The following is a 26,257-nucleotide window of genomic DNA, read 5'->3' on the forward strand; positions in this document are numbered from 1 at the left end:
ATTGGCTACTACCCTCTTCTCTATCCCCAACTGCCACATAGTGGGTGCTATCCTCCTCTGTATTCACAGCTGGCACATGCCGGGCACTGTCCTCACTAGTTACAATGTATCAGCATCACAATTGTAAAAGCATAAGCGATCTGCTGTCCGTGATATGCTGAAGTATTAATAATTCATGCACTGTACGTTGCAACACTTATGTATAGAAGCTGATCATGATCAGTTGTGTGGCTGCAGGCGGGACGGCGTGTACAGACACATGTGGATCATACAAGACATCAGCAAGTCATGTGTCATTCTCGCTGCGCAGTGGCCCCAGCATCTTCCCTGACGGCTGTGGTGCGTCCAGTCGTTTCTATCATCCTTTCTCTTACTAGTGATTGTGTGACGGACAGATCCATCTGCAGCAGCTGCAGTTACATAAAAGCTCATTAATGTATATTTTTATTTAGTAATGTGGTGTCGCACAGCGTATCTTCTGACTCCAGGTGTTAGATTCACGTGAGTAAGGAGATATGAAGCGTCTTCCAAACATGGCATTTTGTGTGGCTTTCTTCCATCCTTTTGATACTGTTTCTGGGTTTTGGGGGCAATCATCTGAAAGCTCATTTTTGCCCTTTCATTGTATATTTTCACACAGTAATGTGGTTTCACACAACGCTTCTTTTGTTGTTCCAGATGTTAGCTTCCATTCAGTAAGGCAATATGACCCGCATTACAAAAACTGCATTTTATGTGGCTTTTTTCACCTTTTTGACACACTTATTTTTTTGGAGGGAGAGGTGGTTGTGGTGGTGGGGGGGTGTCAGATTTACTAATCCGCTCTATATTTTTGACAGCGTAAACCTAGAATAGACAGTCATAAAATTCCCCAAGTGTACCATAATGGTGCATTTTAGATGCACTTATCTAACTTTATCCCATCGCTTGGGTGGCATACTTTTAGACCATTTTAGCACCAAAAAATAAACACTTGCCATTAATTAATTTGGTGTATCTTACAAATACTCAGCCACAAGGCGTGCCAGTACCCCATAATAAATGTGGCACTTTAGTTAATCTACCTCTTGCTATTTTCTTTTCTAATTGCAGCTTGCTTGTTTTTTTCTTTTTTTTTTTTTTCATTTTTTTAAAATTATTTTTATGCTTTCCCTAAATCCATAAATCAAGTCAGTGACATACAAGCCCAGTGGCCATCAGAGCTCCTATGTCGCTTACTTAATTTATGATGAGTTCAGAGGACCAGAAACACTCGCTCCTGTGATAAAGACAGGCAGGGAAATGTTACCTCACAGAAAGGAGCAGCTGTGATCCCCTGCTGTGTCATCTCTTTTGCTTCCTCCCCTTCCCAGGAGCTGTGATATGATCAGACCATTTCCCTGTACGGTCGGACACAGACATTACACAGCACTTAGCCGGGGCACATTTATAAGATTATCTCCGCACAGGAACATTTTATTAACACATCTAATTGTAGATTTTATTATTATTCCAAGATCTATATACATTCTTTTAAATATTGGATACGCATATGTAAGAAAAAAGGATATAGAAAAGCTAGAGGTAGTTGAAAGGTGATTGTCAAGATTACTACGGTAGCTTGGATTGGAAGGATTCTCCGATCGGACATGACCACCTAGGGAGGGAAAAAAAAGTAAAAACTCGACAACACCATATACATGAGTTTTTGAAGATGCAGTTGTGGGGAAACACTACGTGTCCATGATCTCATGGCTTTACAAGGCATTCTGTGTTGGATAATGCTGTGGTCAGGGTCTTGGTCTGTGTGTTTATCAGCCCCGGGTTCCAGGCACAATGAAAGCAATCCTGCTTCCAATCAGTGTTTGCCAGGAACAGTATCACATCGGATTTCAAAAACGGTCACTCTCATTGATATCTTCCAAAAACTGCCCAGACGTGGTTTTATCGGTGGGTCTCTGTATTGTGCATACCAATATTGTATGGTTTTCGGAAATCTGTCGATACTTTTGTATTTCACATCTCTGTGAACATTGTAATTCAGTAGTAAGGGATCACGATACAAGAAACGTCTGGATATTGTGGAGCAATTGTTGTTTGATGGCTGAGACCCTAAGAATCAAAAATGAATCCACAATATAATATCTATAACGTATCCAAAAAGGTGCTAGGAAAAACAAACAAACAGTCAGTTGTGATAATACGGATGAACATTTTAGGATAAAGGATTAAAAAAAAAAACCAGTTACATTTTCTAATTTTAAAATATTAAACATAAAGGCATATACCATATTAATACAGCTTCAGCAGGAAAAATATGACGTGTTACACCCAAAGAAAACAAGGGAATTACAGATCACCTTTGAATGGCTATTTTTACTGTCTAATTGTTTGGCCATGTGCACACGGTCAGTATTACATCAGTGATTGTAAGCCAAAACTTGGAGTGGAACAATCAGAGGAAAAGTATAATAGAAACAGTCACCACTTCTGTTTTTATCACCCTCTCCTGGTTTTGGCTTACAGATACTTATGTAAAATACTGACCAAATACTGATCGTGGCCGTAATGGAAATTGCAGTCATTAAGTTATTGCAGGAAACTAACAAGTCATCAGTGACCATAGGGCTTGGAGAGGTATAAGTAGAGATTACAGTTATATTGCCCCAAGGAATATTGATTACTCCTCCTTAGACTAGGTGATAAGTATTAGATAGATACTGCCTTAAAGAGGAAAGTAGGGAGTCCACTAGCTTGCGTAACGGGGTGTACATTCACCTGTGCAAATAACACTCAGATATAGGAAACAGCAAACGGGCAAATAGACGGCACACCCAGATATGACCAAAAATTATCACAATATCTTTTTGGAACACTACAAAATGCCTATAACAAAGACACATTACATGTGAAGACAACTAGACATGCAAGAGGTGAAAAATTCAAAGTGCTGACAATGATGACCCCCAGATAGTAACCACGATATACAGAGAATGAGCCCCAGTGGGGGGAATATGAAGTAATATCTAGAAAGAAATATCCCCTAAAGGAATAGGTTACAATATAAATGGTAAAAGGAAATTCTATTTGTAATATATAGTGTGTGTAAGTTAAAATAATAATGCAGTGTCAGTATTTTCCACATACCACAAAAACAGATCTATTATTCTGATCAGTGTTTGATCGGCGTGTCTTCAGTTTTTCTCTTACTTTGATGCAGTAAAATCGCATGTATTACAAAAAACAAAGAATGTTGAAGTGTCAGCAAATTAAAGGGACTCTGTCACCTATTTTAGCCCTATAAGCTGCTGCCACCGCCATCAGGGGCTTATCTACAGCATTCTGTAATGCTGTAGATAAGCCCCCCCAATGTAACCTGAAAGAGAAGAAAAACGAGTTAGATTATACTCACCCGGGGGTCCGGTCCGATGGGTGTCGACCTCCCATCTTCTAGCGATGACGTCGTCATTACTTCTGCCGCGGCTCCTGCTGTAGATAAGCCCCTGATGGCGGTGGCCACGTCTGATATCGGAAAAATGAGGTGACAGATTCCATTTAATCGCTCAGTCTTCAGCTGGATAGCGTAAAAGAGACTACTAATAGAAAAAGTGAAGGGAATAAAAAAAAAGAGACCTCAAATTGAATCCAATGGGACAAGGTAGAGTGGAGGGGGTCCACAATGTTCTCCAATAATGCAGTAAGAAGGAGCAGATGACTATAAGCCATGTAAACTAGATAATATATTGTGCTGATCTCACAATTTTGACTACATTCACACAACTGTATTTCCGGTCCAACCTCTGTTCGTGGAAAAGACTGACAGCCCCATGTTTTCATTTGAGCTGTTCAGCAGACTGTTTCTTGTTTTTTTTTTTTCGAACATAAAAGTTTATTCTGTGTTTTGGATGAGACTTTCCTATTCAAGTCTATGAGTGCATAAAAAAAAAAAATCGGATCCCACACGGATCAAGTGATTGGCATCAGATTTTTGAAGATATATTGCTATTATTAAACTTGGGGAACTGTATTTGGGCTACTAAAATTTATTCATTGCTGAGCTATAAAAATGAATGTCATACAGATGAAAAATCTACTATTTTTTCCTGGATGAAAATCGGCCAATTTTTTTACACACTCGTTTTTCCTTTTCAGTGACTAATTTAAAGAGATTTTCCAGCTGTGTAACAATTTTCTTAAAAAATCCGCATTACTTGCTCTCAGCGTTGTCATTTATATTGTGTTAAAGATACAAACTGGATCTCACCGTGAAGTTTCTATAGTTTGAGCAATTGAGACTGAAAATAATTTGTTTTGTATGTATCAAAGGGAATGTGGTATAGAATATTGCTGCGCCTCTTATACTTGCACGTTTCCTTTCATTGCCATGAAGTGGCCTTGAGGTTGGCGATTAATAAAGCTTGAAAGCGCATTGCATCAAGTGAGAGTAGATGTGGCCTCCAGTTCTAATTTTCTAGTGACAGCCACCTGTCATTGCTCAGAAGTGACATATGAAAGGGAATAGCTGGAAATCCGAGGTCTTGGGACACTCCCTTACTTATATTAAAGGGAAACTGAAAGAAATTAACTGGAATAGAAGTTGTGCATGCAGTGTGACGCATGTTCACACTCGCCTCTAAACAAACAAAACCTGAGACAAAAACAACATGAGCAAATACTCAGCGGTAAGTAAACAAATAGCAGTAGTGCATGAAAATACCATAGGGTACTTAGGTAACATTGTTTTGATCAAAAGAACATAAAGGCCATCCCACCACATCAAGGTGACCCTACTCGGAACAGTCCCTTATAATAAAGGGGTTGTCCACCACTAGAACAACCCCTTCTTGATCTGAATGTTTGCCCCCGTGAAAAATAAAATTACTTATACTCCCGTGCCATTGCCGTTGCAGCGATGTCATCCCTCACGTTCGCGGGGCTCACGTGCGGTTGTTACGACACATTAGCCATGTGCCCAATCAGCGCTGGCGTCACTGTTATATATTGTGGTGCACTATTGTACAGAATGCTGTACTGTCATAATGTGGTATGTAATAAAATTGCGTTTTAAATTTGACGTTGGTTCCGGGTCTCCACCACTCCCTTTCCATTCATAGTTTTCACTGATACCTATCACATGTTCCAAGGAAAGCAAGCAGAGCAAGTGATGCACATTCTTCAAGGTCATGAATCAGCACAATTATTTGGTCTGTCACTCTGAGGGCGCTCCACGTTCCATGTACTCGCCTCTCTATAGCGGATGTACCAGGCTACAGACGTCACTGTGCTTTGCCAGTCTGTGCTAGCGCTCTGCAGGATGCAGCAGGTGACTGTGGACTAGTGAGAGCTGTAGCTGGTAGTGATTATGGCGTTGTTACGTCTCCGTGTACTTACTGTACCTGCGTATTCATGCCTGTGTGACCTCCATATCTCACATCGGACAAGATAGTAAAAGAGGACCTGTCACTTGTCATAATTATGTCATTGTTTTACCTGGTGTAAATGCCGCAGGTCTCCTCTATCTGCGTCTTCCTTTCTGTTTTGTTGCCCCTCCTTTCCTGAGAATATGGCCTTTCTCTTTTCTGTATTTTTATGTATTGTTAGCTAAGTGGGCATGGATCTCCGCTATTCTCTATGGTAGGAATTTGGATCATACCGTGTTGACTAGATTTACATACGATGGGAGGCCATATCACAAGAGGGCAGAAAAAAAGAAATATAATGAAAAATAAAATTACCTAATTGGGGCACGTTACTGTTTATTTAAAGTGATAATACAAGACTTTCTTTCGCAGAGCTCCAGGTTAGGGTCGTGTTTAAAGGGAACCTGTCACCAGGTTTCACCGATAAAAGGTAACACCACCACCTTTCATGCCTGATATACAGCATTCTATAATCTGTACATTGGCCCCCAACCCAACCTGTAAGACAAGAAAAAGGGTTTTTCTTATACTCCCCTGTGGGGCGGTCCAAGGGGTGTTGCTCTTTTTGGTGCCTCCCTTCTTTTTGCGATGCATTTTTGCTTCTTGTGGATGACATGTCTCTACATCATGCACACAGTCTCCCCAACATCACGCTCCTGCGCAGGCATACATCTCTGCCTTGACTAGGGCAGAGTGTAAAGTTGTGCATTGCGCATGCGCCAGGGCTCTTTGGCCTTTGCCGGCGCCTGCTCACTGCTGTACTTTACTTTGCCCTAGTCAGGGCAGAGAAGCATGCCTGCGCAGGAGCACGATGACGTAGGGACCCATCATCCATATGAAGGAAGCAGGAGGATGGCATCGTAAGCAGAAGGGAGGCTCCAGACCAAGACCAGCGACACCCCTCGGACCCGACCACCCCCCAGGTGAGTATGATAAAAGGTGTGTTTTTTTTTTTTTTTTTGGCAGGCCAGATCAGGGGCGGATATGCAAAATTATAGCATGCTGCATGTAAGGGCTGAGAGGTGGTGACCGTATCGCCTATCACTCAAACCTGGTGTCAGGTTCCCTTTAAATTCCTTCAAAGTTTTATTTCTCCCAAAAATAAGTTATCACCTATCCATAGCTCTGTAGCTCCATCTTGAATGGGGAACTAGAAGACAAAATCGGAGCGCTCTTTGCTGAAGTCCTAGTGATAAGAAACAGGGAAGAGTAGATGGAATCTGGTGGAGTTGTGCGGGTCAGCACAGCTCTGATGAGAGTAGATGTGAAGTGGTATTCTTCGTATAGATTACTGTTCTACCCTTGAAGGGAGAGGAGCTGTGCATGCTCCACCTCTGCTGTATTCATTGTCTACAGGACTACTGAACTATTTCTGGCAGTCCCGTTGGCTGTGACTGGAGTAGAGACTGAGTATGTGCGCCTCCACTATGGAAAATGGGGAGCTTGTTTTTCTGGGGATTAATAAAAGTGACTGTCCTGATGGAGAAATCTCTCCTTATATTCAGGGCTTTTTATATGGACGATAATAGATCACAACATGCTTCACAGCTGCTGCCCTGTGTACACTTTGTCCAGCAATCGCATCTTTCTTACTGAGTTACTGACCTAAAAACCATTGACATCAGCACTTCCCCTTGTGTAAACAGGCATGTGGCTACCACTTACTGCATGAGTGGGGGAAGAACAAGAATTTGCATGAATGATCATGTGTGCGATCTGATCCTTAAGAAAGGACCTTTAGAGAGATATTATATTTGACTGTATGGGCTTGATATGCCACTGAGTCTTTTTTTTTTTTTTTTTTTGCAGTTCTATTTACAGCAATATAGTGGGGTCCAGACCAAGTCTTAAATAAATTGGGACTGTCACAGTACAGGATATAGTGTGAAATCAGGTTAGCGTGATCTCAATGCTCTATACACGGCAGCATTGTTCTAAGAAATATTAATGTTTCCATGTGAAGAGTGTGCATACGCCTGTTTATTGCAAATCTGAGTTACTGCAAATTATGTACATCTCCTTGGCTAAAGGACCGTAATCCTTAAATGCTAAGAAGGGTATATTTACCCTGCTGTAAAATACATAGCATTACCTTTGCCGGACTATATACAAATGACAATCGAAGTTTGTATGTAATAATATGCCTTTGCCTTTAAAGTAAGTAGATGTATGTGTAAGGCTAGTTTTAACACTAGCGTTTTGAGGCGCAGCGCACACTCGCCGTGAATCTCCGCCCCCTGCCACGCCTCCTCCGGTCATCTCCGCCTATGGGCGCATGATGCTGCATGCGACCTGCGTACCCTATCTTTAGCATTGGGTATGCAGGCCGTGCCCAGGTATGCTTTAGCCAGCGCATGCATCCTTTTGACGGTGCGCCGACCTGCGCCAAACACATCGTGTTTGATTTTGGTGTGGTCGGCGCACTGTCAAAAGGACGCATGCGCCGGAAAAAGCATACCTGCGCACGCCCTGTGTACCCAATGCTAAAGATAGGGTACGTAGTTGCATGCAGCGTCATGCGCCCATAGGCGGAGCTGACCGGAGGAGGCGCAGCAGGGGGCGGAGCTTCACGGTGAGCGTGCACTGTGCCTCAAAACGCTAGTGTTAAACTAGCCTAATATTGTGTGAAAGTTATTAAGCCACATGAGATTTGATATGCTTGAGTCGACTGTTCACACCTACGTTTCTTGATTCCATTGCTCTACCCCTTCATTTTCTGCCTGTACGAGTAGTGGTTGCGCATGCGCTCTGCCTCTCACATAAAGGGGATGGAGAGGTGAATTACTGCAAGTCCTGGGCCCTCTGTTTTTTGGTATCAGTTATTGGACTCTCGCTGATTGCACATTTATCATCTATCCTGTGTCTCGTCAGTGTCACAATTGAAGGGAATCTGTCACCCCTTTTTTGAGATATCATAATGATATCATTCAATTGTGTGTCACATAAGGATTCTCTTAGTACTTTTGCTTCCCCCTGACCCTGCACCTTTCATGCATAAATACCTTTTTTATATCGGTTCAGATGTATGTAAACTGCCGCTGTCTGGTCCGCTGGGCGGGGCTTATTCATCTGCTCCACCCCTCCCTGTCTTGCTCTATGCATTTCTTCTAGTGTAGAGCAAGACAGGGAGGGGGGAGCAGTTGAATAAGTCCCGCCCAGCGGACCGGACCGTGGCAGTTTACATACATCTGAACCGATATAAAAAAGGTATTTATGCATGAAAGTACTAAGAGAATCCTTATGTGACACACAATTGAATGATATCATTATATAATATCTCAAAAGGGTGACAGATTCCCTTTAAGAAAGTAAACCGAGCCTTGTATTCAAGTCTAGAACCTCCACGTAAGTTTCCCGGAAGACAGGAAGGTAGGTGGCATGCTTGCCTATAGTAGGTGATATCTTTTCATCATTTCCTGGGTCTCTGTTAAGCAAAACCACATTCAACTTAAACTTCCATAGCGTTATGGCAGTTATATTGGTCGATCCTATATAAATCAGTATAATAAAGTGAGCACTGTATACTTTAACAAGTAGATACAGTGAATATTAAAAGCCCTTTTAAAATGCCAGATTTTTGTCATGTTAGAAAATCACACCAAAACTTTTTACACCTTTTTAAAGGGAATCTGGAATCTATTTTTTTGCAAAGGAATCTTAGAGCAGCATGATGTAGGGGCAGAAAGCCTGAATCCAGCTATGTGTCACTTACTGGTCTGCTTGGTGAAGTTTTGATTCAATCACTGTTTTCTCTGCTGCAGTTCTTGGAATGCTGAGCAGTGTATAACCCAGCCCACACCCCTGATTGACGGCTTTCACACAGGAAGCTGCCAATCAGTGGTGGGGGTGGGGATACATAGGTTAGCTGGATTACCTAGCGCGTGACACCTAGTCCTGTAGTGATAATCTCCTGCTGATAAAACGCTGATTGTATTGAAATGGCGAGCTGCTGAGCAAGTGACACATCCCTGCAATCAGGGTCTCTGCTCCTACATTATACTTCTCTCAATTAAATATAAAAAAATCTGCTGGTGATGTTGATCGGTGACTCAGATCAAAAATACTACAATGTGAACAATGAGTTTGTGTTAGAACAAATACATGAAAACAGGCATCTGAATGAGGTCTTAGGTGCAGAATCCTCACCAAAAATTGTATTAAAAAGAGTACATATACGTAATCTTTTGAACTGGTTGGTCATATTGGTGTAATCAGAAGCTGAATCACTACTGCTCTATAATATAACTTATGGTCCTATGATTAATCCTAAAAACGACACAGCCAGGTGATGCATTATACAGTGAAAACATGAACTCTTCCTTGTGGTCTTAAAGGGGCTGTCTACTGCTTGAACAACCTTTTCTTGATCTGATTGTTTGGCCCTGATAAAATAAACGCATGAGAGCCCCGGGGAGAGCGAATGCAAACACCGATGGAACGGTGCCGGTACGGGAGGCGTGCGTAAGCTTTTTTGTTTTATTTTACTGGGGCCAAGCGTGGAGTGTGAGAAGGGGTTGTCGTAGTAGTAGACGACTTCTTTAAGATGAAGACTCAATTCTAGCACGAGATTATCAGCTGGTTGACTAAATGCAGAGATGATGAAAGACGGAGCATTTAACATCCATGGGCATCTAGGGAGCTATTTTGCCCAAGGCTAGTGAACACAGTACTTTCCTTTATAAGTCCGTTATGTCAGCTCTGGTTACCATACTTAGTACTTTTTTCACCAGCGTTCATTTCCAGATCAAGTGGAATAAAATGAAAATGTTCTGGGATTTCATCTTTTTGACATAAAATCAGAGTTTAGTCTGTTTGAGACTGGTGAACAGAAATTATAAATTGAAGAGAAACTGTAAGTAGGATCAACCCCCCCCCCCCCCCCCCCCCCAAACTGTATGTTTGGGCATTAAGGCCTTTGACAGCTAAATCCACCAAAACTACAGAAAGCAGACCAGTAAGTGACACATAGCTGGAGTCAGGGTCACTGCCCGTACATCATTCTGCTTTCAGATTAGGTGGCAAAAACCTGGTGATATTCCCTTTTTAAGTACAATGCCTAGTTCTAAGGATGTCCAATGTTATTTCCATGGTTATTCACAGAATTTTGCAAGCCTTTTTTAATATTCTGTCTATGTATTGTTGTTTTTTGTATTTAAATAGTTTTATTGCATTGTTCACCATACAAAAAAAAGAAATGATTATCAATGACAAAAATAGCCTGTGACTATACTACTGCCTAGATGAAATGAGAAAAGTCAGTAACATTATCCCGGTGGAGGTAATTCACAAGGCTAAAATGTAACAATCGGGCTAAACAGAAGAATAGTAGCTGGCATGGGGCAGAGTCCCCCCACATTTGTGGAGAGGCCATCCTCCAAGACTCCCAAATGAGTAAAATATATGTTATTCGGCTAAATAAACTATCCATGCCATGGATAAAGGATGTCAAATTTAAAACCTGAATAAACAAAAAAACAAATATTCTATAGGAGAAGAGAAGGGGAGAATGGTCCTAACCTTGTGAAGGTAGCACATTAAATAGCAGACTTTAGTGTAGGACCTGGGAATGGACATGATGGGAAATTCTTGGCGAAAACTGCCTGCCCAGAAAAATACTTGATCAACTGTTGTGACGCTTTGATGCGATGTGATTGTCAGTAGACTTGAATAGAGCAGCTTGTAAATGTTCTCAAATCTGCGCCAGTCAATATGTTTACTAGTGTGTTTTTCTTAATTTCTAGATTCCGAGATTTCAAACTGATTTTAGAAAGTAGTAGCTTCTTTTTTCCTCCATACAATATAATGAAAATCTCTTGAAATCTCCCTTCTGCTCCATGGCGTACTATTAAATCATGGAGTAGGTATGTGTGTATGGTGCAGGCTCAGGAACTGTTTCAACTGTGTTATACAGCCGGCATCTTCTCATATATGTCCCTATTATAAGATAGTAATGAACGTATGACGGTTGATATTGAGAACTTAGAGGACTATTATGTAGACAGTAGATGTTTCTAATTCTGCACTACTTGCACCATGAACCCAATAGAAAAGTATCTTGACAGTATTGCCTTACCTAATTTGTCATGGTACATCCATTGGCATCTAGCTGTTGCATTGCTGATGGAGTCACAGAAGCAGCCCCCTTCCTCGGTAAAACTACTTGAGGCTTTATAAGGCAGGGCTGAGACAGACTTCTGAGTGTCCTAGGTGCCAGTCCGAGGGGGCAGGGATTCTGCACATGTTATGGCAATGTACGAGATTGAATGCATATTGGTTGGAGGTGGGAGAAGCAATTGGGAAATCGTATAGCTGTACAATCGCAAGCGATCCTGTGATATATATATTGGGATATGTGGATGAGATCAGAGTTCCAAATCATCATATATACTACATGCATGCAACATGCATACTACATATATACCGGGGGTCTGTGCCGACTGTCCGAGGGTCTGTACCGATTGTCCGGGGGTCTGTACCGGCCTGCCGGGGGGCTGTGCCGGCCTGCCGGTGGTCAGTACCGACTGTCCGGGGGTCTGTACCGGCCTGCCGGGGGGCTGTGCCGGCCTGCCGGGGGGCTGTGCCGGCCTGCCGGGGGTCTGTACTGGACTGCCGGGGGTCTGTACTGGACTGCCGGGGGTCTGTACTGGACTGCCGGGGGTCTGTACTGGACTGCCGGGGGGTTCTGCCGGACTGCCGGGGGGTTGTGCCGGCCTGCCGGTGGTCTGTACCGACTGTCCGAGGGTCTGAGTGGACTGCCGGGGGTCTACCGGCCTGCCGCAGGGCTGTGCCGACTGTCCGGGGGTCTGTGCCGACTGCCCAGGGGTCTGTGCAGACTGCCGGGGGTCTGTACCGGCCTGCCGGGGAGCTGTGCTGGCCTGCCTGGGGGTCTGTGCCGACTGCCTGGGGGTCTGTGCCGGCCTGCCGGGGGTCTGTGCCGGCCTGCCGGGGGTCTGTGCCGGCCTGCCGGGGGTCTGTGCCGACTGCCCGGGGGGCTGTGCCGACTGCCCGGGGGGCTGTACCGGCCTGCCGGGGGGCTGTGCCGACTGCCCGGGGGGCTGTACCGGCCTGCCGGTGGTCTGTGCCGACTGCCCGGGGGTTTGTGCCGACTGCCCGGGGGTTTGTGCCGACTGCCGTGGGTCTGTACCGGCCTGCCGGTGGTCTGTACCGACTGTCCGTGGGCCTGAGCGGCCTGCCGGGGTCTGTACCGGCCCGCTGGTGGTCTGTACCGGCCTGCCGGGGGGCTGTGCAGGTTGCGGGGGTCTGTGCAGGCATCGTCCCATCGGGCGATGCCTGCTACCATGACGGTGATTGACACATTAGCCAATGATGGGACAGTAGTAGTCCCATCATCCGGCCTATGTGTTGAATGTAAAAAAAAAAAAAAAAATACATACTACATACATACTACATACATGCTACATACAACATATATACTACATGCATGCAACATACATACTGCATATATACCACATGCATGCAACATGCATACTACATATATACCACATATATACTACATGCATGCATACTACATATATACCACATATACCGGGGGGCTGTGCCGACTGTCCGGGGGTCTTTACCGGCCTGCCGGGGGGCTGTGCCGGCCTGCCGGTGGTCTGTACCTTCTGTCCGGGGGTCTGTACCGGCCTGCCGGGGGGCTGTGCCGGCCTGCCGGTGGTCTGTGCCGACTGCCCGGGGGTCTGTGCGGCCTGCCGTGGGTCTGTACCGGCCTGCCGGGGGGCTGTACCGGCCTGCCGGGGGGCTGTGCCGACTGCCCGAGGGTCTGTACCGGCCTGCCGGGGGGCTGTGCCGGCCTGCCGGTGGTCTGTGCCGACTGCCCGGGGGTCTGTGCGGACTGCCGTGGGGCTGTGCTGGCCTGCCGGTGGTCTGTGCCGACTGCCCGGTGGTCTGTACCGGCCTGCCGGTGGTCTGTGCCGACTGCCCGGGGGTCTGTGCCGACTGCCCGGGGGTCTGTGCCGACTGCCCGGGGGTCTGTGCCGACTGCCCGGGGGTCTTTGCGGACTGTCCGGGGGTCTGTACCGGCCTGCCGGTGGTCTGTACCGACTGTCCGGGGGTCTGTACCGGCCTGCCGGGGGTCTGTACCGGCCTGCCGGGGGTCTGTACCGGCCTGCCGGGGGTCTGTACCGGCCTGCCGGGGGGCTGTGCTGGCCTGCCGGTGGTCTATACCGACTGTCCGGGGGTCTGAGCAGGCTGCGGGGGTCTGTGCAGGATCGTCCGATGGGACTACAAGTTCCATCGGGCGATGCCTGCTACCATGACGGTGATTGACACATTAGCCAATGATGGGACAGTAGTAGTCCCATCATCCGGCCTATGTGTTGAACGTAAAAAAAATAAAAATACATACATGCTACATACATGCTACATACATGCTACATACATGCTACATACATGCTACATACATGCTACATACATGCTACATACATGCTACATACATGCTACATACATGCTACATACATGCTACATACATGCTACATACATGCTACATACATGCTACATGCATGCAACATACATACATACTACATGCAACATGCATACTACATGCATGCAACATACATATATACTACATGCATGCAACATGCATACTACATATATACCACATATATACTACATGCATGCAACATACATACATACAACATATATACTACATGCATGCAACATGCATACTACATATATACCACATATATACTACATGCATGCAACATACATATATACTACATGCAACATGCATACTACATGCATGCAACATGCATACTACATATATACCACATGCATGCAACATGCATACTATATATATATATATATACCACATATATACTACGTGCATGCAACATACATATATACCACATATATACAACATGCATGCAACATATATATAATACATATATACTACATGCAACATACATACTACATATATACCACATGCATGCAACATGCATACTACATATATACTACATATATACTACATGCATGCAACATACATATATACTACATACAATACATTCATACAATACATACATATAGACATACAGTACATATAACATAGAGTACATACCATCACTTGTCACTTTGATCCCCGAAGCCATTGTCGTCTATGGAATAAAGATTAAAATAACAAAGCACAAATATACTCACCCCTGATCCGCAGAAGTCCACAGGTGTCCCACAACGATCTTGCGTGGAGAACAGCAGCATCAGCTGATGCTACCGTTCTCTACGGGCTCCAGGAAACCAGTGTCGGGAGGTAGGTATCCTTCCGCCCTGTATTCCTCCGCCACTGTAAAGAAAAAAAAAAAAGTCCCTAGTCTCATTTCATGGCATTGCTGTGTGAAAAATTTCCCATGCAGCTTTTGCCATAAAGTGAGACTAGGGACTTTTTTTTTTTTTTACACTGGTGGAGGAATACAGGGCGGAAGGATACCTACCTCCCGACACTGGTTTCCTGGGCCCTGTAGAGAACGGTAGCATCAGCTGATGCTGCAGTTCTCCACGCAAGATCGTTGTGGGACACCCGTGGACTTCTGCGGATCAGGGGTGAGTATATTTGTGATTTGTTATTTTAATCTTTATTCCATAGACGACAATGGCTTCGGGGATCAAAGTGACAAGTGATGGTGAGTATGTACTCTGTTATATGCACTGTATGTCTATATGTATGTATTGTATGAATGTATTGTATGTAGTATATATGTATGTTGCATGCATGTAGTATATATGTAGTATGCATGTTGCATGCATGTGGTATATATGTAGTATGCATGTTGCATGCATGTGGTATATATGTAGTATGCATGTAGCATGCATGTAGTATATATGTAGTATGCATGTTGCATGCATGTGGTATATATGTAGTATGTATGTAGTATGTATGTTGCATGTAGTATACACTACATGCATGCAACATATATATAATACATATATATGTGGTATATATGTGTGTTGCATGCATGTAGTATATATGTGGTATATATATAGTATGCATGTTGTATGCATGTGGTATATATGTAGTATATATGTATGTTGCATGCATGTAGTATATATGTGGTATGTATGTAGTATGTATGTTGCATGCAGTATATATGTATTATACACTCACTGGCCACTTTATTAGGTACACCTGTCCAACTGTGTGTTAAGACTTAATTTCTAATCAGCCAATCACATGGCGGCAACTCAGTGCATTTAGGCATGTAGACATGGTCAAGACAATCTCCTGCAGTTCAAACCGAGCATCAGTATGGGGAAGAAAGGTGATTTGAGTGCCTTTGAACGTGGCATGATTGTTGGTGCCAGAAGGGCTGGTCTGAGTATTTCAGAAACTGCTGATCTACTGGGATTTTCACGCACAACCATCTCTAGGGTTTACAGAGAATGGTCCGAAAAAGAAAAAAAATCCAGTGAGCGGCAGTTCTGTGGCCGGAAATGCCATGTTGATGCCAGAGGTCAGAGGAGAATGGGCAGACTGGTTCGAGCTGATAGAAAGGCAACAGTGACTCAAATTGCCACCCGTTACAACCAAGGTAGGCAGAAGAGCATCTCTGAACGCACAGTGCGTCGAACTTTGAGGCAGATGGGCTACAGCAGCAGAAGACCACACTGGGTACCACTCCTCTCAGCTAAGAACAGGAAACTGAGGCTACAATTTGCACAAGCTCATCGAAATTGGACAGTAGAAGATTGGAAAAACGTTGCCTGGTCTGATGAGTCTCGATTTCTGCTGCGACATTCGGATGGTAGGGTCAGAATTTGGCGTAAACAACATGAAAGCATGGATCCATCCTGCCTTGTATCAACGGTTCAGGCTGGTGGTGGTGGTGTCATGGTGTGGGGAATTTTTTCTGGGCACTCTTTGGGCCCCTTGGTACCAATTGAGCATCGTTGCAACGCCACAGCCTACCTGAGTATTGTTGCTGACCATGTCCATCCCTTTATGACCACAATGTACCCAACATCTGATGGCTACTTTCAGCAGGATAATGCGCCATGTCATAAAGCTCGAATCATCTCAGATTGGTTTCTTGAACATGACAATGAGTTTACTGTACTCAAATGGCCTCCTCAGTCACCAGATCTCAATCCAATAGAGCATCTTTGGGATGTGGTGGAACGGGAGATTCGCATCAGGGATGTGCAGCCGACAAATCTGCGCCAACTGTGTGATGCCATCATGTCAATATGGTCCAAAATCTCTGAGGAATGCTTCCAGCACCTTGTTGAATCTCTGCCACGAAGAATTGAGGCAGTTCTGAAGGCAAAAGGGGGTCCAACCCCTTACTAGCATGGTGTACCTAATAAAGTGGCCAGTGAGTGTATATATGTTGCATGCATGTTGTATATATGTGGTATATATGTAGTATATATGTATGTTGCATGCATGTAGTATATATGTGGTATATATATATATATATATATATAGTATGCATGTTGCATGCATGTGGTATATATGTAGTATGTATGTTGCATGCATGTAGTATGCATGTTGCATGTAGTATATAAGTATGTTGCATGCATGTAGTATATATGTGGTATATATGTAGTATGCATGTTGCATGCATGTAGTATATATGTATGTTGCATGCATGTAGTATGCATGTAGTATGTATGTTGTATGTATGTAGTATGTATGTATTTTTATTTTTTTTTTTACATTCAACACATAGGCCGGATGATGGGACTACTACTGTCCCATCATTGGCTAATGTGTCAATCACCGTCATGGTAGCAGGCATCACCCGATGGGACTTGTAGTCCCATCGGACGATCCTGCACAGACCCCCGCAGACTGCTCAGACCCCCGGACAGTCGGTATAGACCACCGGCAGGCCGCTCAGACCCCCGGACAGTCGGTACAGACCACCGGCAGGCCAGCACAGCCCCCCGGCAGGCCGGCACGGACCCCCGGGCAGTCGGCACAGACCCCCGGGCAGTCGGCACAGACCCCCGGGCAGTCGGCACAGACCCCCGGGCAGGCCTGCACAGCCCCCCGGACAGTCGGTACAGCCCCCCCGCAGCCTGCACAGCCCCCCGGACAGTCGGTACAGCCCCCCGGACAGTCGGCACAGACCCCCGGTATATATGTAGTATGCATGTTGCATGCATGTAGTATATATGTGGTATATATGTAGTATGCATGTTGCATGCATGTGGTATATATGCAGTATGTATGTATGTTGCATGTATGTAGCATGTAGTATGTATGTAGCTTGTATGTAGTATGTATGTAGCTTGTAGTATGTATGTAGCATGTATGTAGTAGGGATTTTTTTTTTTTTTTGTACATTCAACACATTAGCCGGATGATGGGACTACTACTGTCCCATCATTGGCTAATGTGTCAATCACCGTCATGGTAGCAGGCATCGCCCGATGGGACTTGTAGTCCCATCGGACGATCCTGCACAGACCCCCGGACAGTCGGTACAGACCACCGGCAGGCCGGCACAGACCACCGGCAGGCCGGCACAGACCACCGGCAGGCCGGCACAGACACCCGGGCAGTCGGAACAGCCCCCCCGCAGGCCGGCACAGCCCCCCGGGCGGCCTGCACAGCCCCCCGGGCGGCCTGCACAGCCCCCCGGGCGGCCTGCACAGCCCCCCGGGCGGCCGGTACGGACCCCCGGGCAGTCGGCACAGACCCCCGGGCAGTCGGCACAGACCCCCGGGCAGTCGGCACAGACCCCCGGGCAGTCGGCACAGCCCCCCGGACAGTCGGTACAGCCCCCCCGCAGCCTGTACAGCCCCCCGGACAGTCGGTACAGCCCCCCGGACAGTCGGTACAGACCCCCGGTATATATGTAGTATGCATGTTGCATGCATGTAGTATATATGTGGTATATATGTAGTATGCATGTTGCATGCATGTGGTATATATGCAGTATGTATGTATGTTGCATGCATGTGGTATATATGCAGTATGTATGTTGCATGTATGTAGCATGTAGTATGTATGTAGCTTGTATGTAGTATGTATGTAGCTTGTATGTAGTATGTATGTAGTATGTATGTAGCATGTATGTAGCTTGTAGTATGTATGTAGCATGTATGTAGTAGGGATTTTTTTTTTTTGTACATTCAACACATTAGCCGGATGATGGGACTACTACTGTCCCATCATTGGCTAATGTGTCAATCACCGTCATGGTAGCAGGCATCGCCCGATGGGACTTGTAGTCCCATCGGACGATCCTGCACAGACCCCCGCAGTCTGCTCAGACCCCCGGACAGTCGGTACAGACCACCGGCAGGCCGGCACAGACACCCGGGCAGTCGGAACAGCCCCCCCGCAGGCTGGCACAGCCCCCCGGCAGGCTGGCACAGCCCCCCGGGCGGTCGGCACAGCCCCCCGGGCGGTCGGCACAGCCCCCCGGGCGGTCGGCACAGCCCCCCGGGCGGTCGGCACAGCCCCCCGGGCGGTCGGCACAGCCCCCCGGGCGGTCGGCACAGCCCCCCGGGAGGTCGGCACAGCCCCCCGGGCGGTCGGCACAGCCCCCCGGGCGGTCGGCACAGCCCCCCGGGCGGTCGGCACGCACAGCCCCCCGGCAGGCCGGCACAGACCCCCGGCAGGCCGGCACAGACCCCCGGTATATATGTAGTATGCATGTTGCATGCATGTAGTATATATGTGGTATATATGTAGTATGCATGTTGCATGCATGTGGTATATATGCAGTATGTATGTTGCATGCATGTGGTATATATGCAGTATGTATGTATGTTGCATGTATGTAGCATGTAGTATGTATGTAGCATGTATGTAGCATGTAGTATGTATGTAGCATGTATGTAGTAGGGATTTTTTTTTTTTTTGTACATTCAACACATTAGCCGGATGATGGGACTACTACTGTCCCATCATTGGCTAATGTGTCAATCACCGTCATGGTAGCAGGCATCGCCCGATGGGACTTGTAGTCCCATCGGACGATCCTGCACAGACCCCCGCAGTCTGCTCAGACCCCCGGACAGTCGGTACAGACCACCGGCAGGCCGGCACAGACACCCGGGCAGTCGGAACAGACCACCCGCAGGCCGGCACAGCCCCCCGGCAGGCCGGCACAGACCCCCGGGCAGTCGGCACAGACCCCCGGGAGGCCGGCACAGAACCCCGGGCAGTCGGCACAGACCCCCGGCAGGCCGGTACAGAACCCCGGGCAGTCGGCATAGACCCCCCCCCCCCCCTCCGGAAGGCCCGAACTGACGGCGCATCGTGATGCGCACAGACTGCGCATCATGATGACGTCATTTCGGCAGCCAATCAGAGCCACAGCAGTGGCTCTTTGCATTATGGGAACTTCCGATTCCGATATTGTAAAAATATCGGTACTCCGTATCGGAATTCCGATACAGCGAATATCGGCCGATACCCGATATTTGCAGTATCGGAATGCTCAACACTATTTATAACCTTTTCCAAACTGATAAATCTCAATTATTTGTTTCTCATTTGTTTCAGAATTTCTATGGATCACGGCATGATGTCTAGCTTTTGAAGAAGATTTTGATCTACTTCACTTTGTCAGGCAGGTCCTATTTAAGTGATTTCTTGAGAGCAGGTGTGGCAGTAGTCAGGTTTGGTTGTGGATAGGGAGTTTGAACTCAGGTTCCCAAAGATGTAATAAAGCACAGTTAATTTGTGTTTTAAGAGGGGCAATCGATTTATCACAGAGGGCCCTGTAGGTTTGTATTTCTTTTACACTTCATAACAAAGACCTTCATCTAAAAACTGCATTTTGTGTTTACTTGTGTTATCTTTGTCTAATATTTATATTTGTTTGGTGATCTGAAACATTTATGTGTGACAAATATGCACACATATTGTGTATGTATATATAATATATATTAAAAATAAATCAGGATATGTATGTATTAGTCCCATGTATAGTTACTTTGTTCTGCTTAAAAGTGCATCATCAGATGAGACGTCTATCCCCAACTCTAGCATCACAAGATGTATCGTAACACAGATGTTGTGTTGGGGGGCTTAAAGCTTATTGGACAGGTGGTAAGAACTGCTGTCTTCCAACTTATAGAATCATAGAATCGTAGAGTTGGAAGGGACCTCCTGGGCCATCTGGTCCAACCCCCTGCTCAAAGCAGGATTCGCTAAATCATCCCAATAGAATCATAGAATCGTAGAGTAGCATTCAAGTTTTGTTAGGGTGTGTTCACACAGTGTTTTTGTCGTGGATTCAGAAAGGATTTTTTACATCAAACATCACTTCAAATACTTTTTGAATAAACTTGGCATCAATCTCAATTTTAAACCACGGCTATAGCGAATTTGGTACTGGGGGGGTTTTAACATTCAAAGAACACGTCCACTCTTGAGATTTTTCAGCTTGAAAAGAAATGTTTAAACTTAACCACTGAATCAAAAAAGCTAAAAAGTAAACAATTCACAAAATGACACTTAACAAAAAAATGCCATTAGACAATTGTTTTTTTTTTTTTTTTTTTTTGGTTTTTTTTGGGTATGAATTTTTCTGCAAGAAAAAGCCACGTTGTAAAAACTGTGTGAACATGCCCAAAGCTTACTTGTGAAATTCATCCAGTTTTGCTGTAATAATTTTGCATTATTATTTTTTTCTTTATCCACAGGATGGAGGTGGAAACCATCACAAAGTATCAGTCTCTCCGGTAGTTCATGTTCGAGGGCTTTGTGAGTCTGTGGTGGAGGCTGACCTGGTGGAGGCGCTCTCTAAATTTGGCACCATATGGTAGGCTCCATATTTGTCTTGAATATTATTCAACAATACAGTGGCATGTAAAAGTTTGGGCATCCCAGGTCAAAACTACTGTTCTTGTGAACAGTTAAGGAATTTGCTTCATCCACTGTCTGTGTGCGCGCATGCGCACTTTTCCCTTGGTTCCTGCTTTAGACATTCTTCTGTTTCCTCAAGCATGGTGTGATTGCGTGGTGACGGCTAGGTACTGTCCATCCCATGTGACCGCATCAGGTTGGCGGGTGGAAGTGGGGCACTTCAGGCAAGTGCGCATGCGCCAATACACTAGCTGTGAGTAGCTCCTGCCGACCATATGATCGGAGGAGTCTGACATATATAGAGGCACATGTGACATGTTAGGTCACGCTCCCTGAGGAAGCAAACCAACTGCGAAACGTGCGTTGGGGACAGCTGGCTGGTGCACTCTGCTCACCATAGCAATGGGTATGTTTTGAGACTTCTTTTTTTACCCACATCTCTGGGCTGGAGGTAATTTAACTTTACTGTTGCTTTGATTCACTATCTACTTGTGAATCACATATCTACTTGTTATGAATGTCTGTATCTGTTACTCCATTCTGAGGAGGGGGGGGCTGCTTACACCATTGTGCAGCGACTTCAGCTGACCTACCACCTCAGATCCAAGTAGCTTGCATTTTTGAATTTTCCATGCCATCTTTATCCAGGTTTTGCCCAAGCATCATTGTGTGAGCCCTATTTATTATAATTTATTCATTGAAATGTCTCTCTTCCCATTTTTAACAACCCCATTGTGCTACTGGCCATCTTCATTTCTGGGTATTTTTGTCACTGTATTGCCCTCATATTTCATCATACGATTTTAATACGTTTGTTCTACTATGTCTTTTTTGTATTTAATAAAGGTTTATACATCTTTTATGTAGCCTTGACTCAGGTTCTCTTTTTTTTAAGCCAGTTAAGGAATTTGAAGATTAAATGATCTGTAAAAGGCCTAAAGTTACATATTAAAGGGAATCTAGCACTCTATTTTTCACCTGTCAGCTGCCGGCACCGACATCAGGGGCTTATCTACAGCATTCTGTAATGCTGTAGATAAGCCCCCGATGTAACCTGAAAGAGAAGGAAAATGAGTTAGATTATACTCACCCAGGGGCGGTCCTGGTCCGGTCTTTGTCCGATGGGTGTCGTGGTCCGGTTCGGCACCTCCCTTCTAATGGTGACGTCCTCATCTTTCCTTCACATCGCGGCTCTTGCGCAGGCGCACTGCTCTGCCCTGTTGAGGGCAGAGCAGAGTCCTGCAGTGCGCAGGCGCCACGACAGGCAGCAAAGAAGAAGATGTCACCGTTAGAAGAAGGTAGGCTCTAGACTGGACCGTGACACCCATCGGACCAGACTAGGACCGCCCCTGGGTGAGTATAATCTAACTCATTTTTCTTATCTTTCAGGTTACATCGGGGGGGGGGGGGTTCTGGCTTATCTACAGCATTACAGAATGCTGTAGATAAGCCCCTGATGTCGGTGCCGGCAGCTGACAGGCGAAAAATAGGGTGACAGATTCCTTTCAAACATTTCCTTTGTATTTAAGAAGAAAAATAATCTTTTACATTTTAAAAATTACAAAAGGAAAATGGACAGATGCAAAAGTTTGAGCACCCTCGAGGTTTGTGTGCTCAAATAACTTTGACCAAGGTTTCAGACCTTAATTAGCCTGTTAGGGTTATGGCTTGTTCACTATTATCGTAAGGAAAGGTCAGGAGATGCAAATTTCTCAGCTTTATTAAAACCCAGCCTCTGACCTCTTCATCTTTTACACTTTAAAAATTACAAAAAGAAAATAGGCCAGTGCAAAAGTTTGAGCACCCAGCATGGTTAGTATCTATTAGCACTCCCTTATGCAATTTTTTTCGCTTTTAGTAGCCAGCCAAGAGTCTTTTAATTCTAGTTTGAAGGATTTTCATCCATTTTTCTTTTGAAAATTCTTCCAGTTCTGTGAGATTCCTGGGTCGACTTGCATGCACTGCTATTTTGAGGTCTAACCACAGATTTTCAATGATGTCCAGATCAGGGGACTGTGAGGGCCATTGTAAAACCTTTGGCTTGAGCCTTTTGAGGTAATCTATTGTGGATTTTGACGTGTGTTTGGGATCATTATCCATTTGTAGAAGTCATCCTCTTTTCAACTTCAGCTTTTTTACAGATGGTGTTATGTTTGCATCAAGAATTTGTTGAAATTTCATTGAATCCATTCTTCTCTCTACCCATGAAATGTTCCCTGTGCCATTGAATGCAACACAACCCCAAAGCATGATTGATCCACCCCCTTGCGTAATTGTTGGCGAGACGCTCATTTCCTGAAATATATGTGCTTTTTTTTTTTTTTCTCTCCACACATACCAATGATCATTGTCACCAAAGAGTTCTATTTTAATCTCATCGGTCCACAGGACTTGTTTCCAAAATGCATCAGGCTTGTTTAGATGTTCTTTTGCATATTTCTGATGCTAAACTTTATGGTGAGGATGCAGGAGAGGTTTTCTTCTGACAACTCTTCCATGAAGGCAATATTTATGAAGGTATCTCTGAACACTAGAGCAATGTACCACAACTCCAAAGTCTTCTAAATCTTTCTAAAAGTCTTTTGCAGTCAAGCTCGGATTCTGATTTACTTCTCTAGCAATCCTACAAGTAGCTCTCATTGAAATTTTTCTTGGTCTTCCAGACCTTATCTTGACCTCCACTGTTCCTGTTAACTGCCATTTCTTAATTACATTCCCAACTGAGGAAAGAGCAACATGAAAACGCTGTGCTATCTTCTTATAGTCTTCTGCTTTGTGGGCCTCCATTATTTTCATTTTGAGAGTGCTAGGCAGCTGCTTAGAAGAACCCATGGCTGATGTTTCATGACACAAGGTTAAAGGAGGCTGGGTTTTTATAAAGCTGGGAAATTTTGCATTTGGCCTTTCCTAACGATGATGGGGATCAAGCCATAATATTACCAGGCTAATTAAGGTCTGAAACCTTGGTCAAAATTATCTGAGCACACAAATCTCCAAGGGTGCACAAACTTTTGCATCAACCCATTTTCTTTTTTGTGATTTTTAAAATGTAAAAAATGACAATATATTTTAGTTTTCTTGCCTAAAATACAAAGGAAATGTGTCATCTATAACTTTAGGCCTTTTAGGCTGTGTTCACACACAGCGTTTTTTTAGCGGTTTTTACCGCGGTTTTCACTATAAAACTGCTAAAAATAAGCTGCACAGTCTTTTCTATGCATTTTGCACTTTTTGTGCACATTGATGCGTTTTTTACCGCGAAAAAAAACGCATTGCGGTAAAAAAACGCAGCATGCACATTAATTTTGCGGATTTTTCCGCGGTTTGGGCTTCTTCCATGCGTTTAGAAACCGCTGCAGTAAAAAACGCATCAAAACCGCCGCGGAAAAATAGGTGCGGTTTCTGGGAAGGGATTCAGGTTTTTGTGCAGAAATTTTTTGCAACGTGTGCACTTAGCCTAAGAGATCAATTAATCTTTAACTTGTGTAAATGTTTACATTAATGGTAATTTTGACCAGGGGTGCCCATACTTTTATATGCCACTGTAGCTGTCATCCAGGCTTCTGTATGTCCTGTCGTGTCCAATCCTGTCCATGTGTCTGCAAACTTGAAGGATTGTTTTTGCAAACTGAGTTGTAATTTTTTAATGGCATCATTTGGGCATTCATTTAAAGTAATAAAATGAGTACAGCGCAATGGCTCAATTTTAGCACATTTTTTGGGGCGCTGACTATATTGTTTTAATGGTAAAGGACATGCTAACTTTAGTCTGCAAGTCAGTAATCTGGCAATACCAAATTTGTGTAGTTTTTTACTATTTTTAAGTCGTCAGAACTGTGTGAGGGCTTGGTTTTTGTGTGTGTGTTTTTTTTTTTTTTTTTTTTTTTTTTTTTTTGGGGACGAGGGGTTTGTGCACTGACTGTAGTTTTTGCTGAAACCATTTTTTGGTACATTTAATTGTTTAATCCTTTTTATTCTATTTCTTTGGGAGGTAAGGTTTCAGCAATTCTAGCATGGTTGTTTTTTTCCACCATAGCATTTTATAATGAGTTATTTTTTGTATTAACTTTTAACATTGACCTTTTTGTCTCATATCTAGTGGCACTAGTGGATTTGATCATGTTAGCTTCTAATATTGACTGCTAATATAGTACACTGCTATACTTCTATATTGCAATATATTATGGCTGTCTGCATATTGTTGTCGTTTTTGTATCAGGCCTTCACTAGTAAAGGAATTGTTTGTCTTGGCAGTACAAATCTGCATTTGATTTATGTTTTGGGTTTTGCCTTGTTTAGCTATGTGATGATGATGCCTTTCAAGCGGCAAGCTCTAGTTGAATTTGAAGATACAGAATTTTCAAAGAAGTGTGTGGCATTTGCCGGCAATGAGCCAGTCTACATAGCAGGACAACAGGCATTTTTCAACTACTCCACAAGTAAAAGGATTACAAGACCAGCAAACAATGAAGACCCCTCTGGTGGGAATAAAGTTCTTCTGCTTTCCATCCAAAATCCCCTCTATCCTATTACAGTGGTAAGTCTGACAAATATGTGTGTCATACCATTTATCAACTATGGCTTCCTCCTGGGAGCTGCACGTCTGTCTTGTGCTAACTCGGGAAGGTATACCCAGTGTGACACCCTCACAGCAGACTGTTTTACATTTTGTCACCTACAGAGCAGTGCCACCTGCATAGTAGTGCCACCTACACAGTAGTGACGCCTACACAGCAGTGCTACATTGTCACTTACACAGCAGTGCCACGTTGTCACCTACACAGTAGTGCCACCTAGAAAGCAGTGCCACGTTGTCACCTACACAGTAGTGCCACCTAGAAAGCAGTGCCACGTTGTCGCCTACACAGTAGTGCCACCTAGAAAGCAGTGCCACGTTGTCGCCTACACAGTAGTGCCACCTAGAAAGCAGTGCCACGTTGTCGCCTACACAGTAGTGCCACCTAGAAAGCAGTGCCACGTTGTCACCTACACAGTAGTGCCACCTAGAAAGCAGTGCCACGTTGTCGCCTACACAGTAGTGCCACCTAGAAAGCAGTACCACGTTGTCACCTACATA

General features: G+C 44.6%; 1 protein-coding gene across 1 annotated transcript in view; it reads left to right on the top strand.

Moving 5' to 3' along the window:
* Positions 1 to 26,257, top strand: part of HNRNPLL (heterogeneous nuclear ribonucleoprotein L like) — a 116,949-nt gene that overhangs the window by 1,299 nt on the left and 89,393 nt on the right. The window contains exons 2-3 of the mRNA XM_073557583.1: positions 21,018 to 21,136; positions 25,480 to 25,717. Coding sequence (XP_073413684.1) covers positions 21,018 to 21,136; positions 25,480 to 25,717 — 357 coding nt within the window. The remainder of the gene's footprint in view (positions 1 to 21,017; positions 21,137 to 25,479; positions 25,718 to 26,257) is intronic.

This window comes from Dendrobates tinctorius, unplaced genomic scaffold (assembly GCF_039654945.1).
Source record: "Dendrobates tinctorius isolate UK_male_01 unplaced genomic scaffold, ASM3965494v1 ptg000250l, whole genome shotgun sequence".
Classification (NCBI taxonomy): domain Eukaryota; kingdom Metazoa; phylum Chordata; class Amphibia; order Anura; family Dendrobatidae; genus Dendrobates; species Dendrobates tinctorius.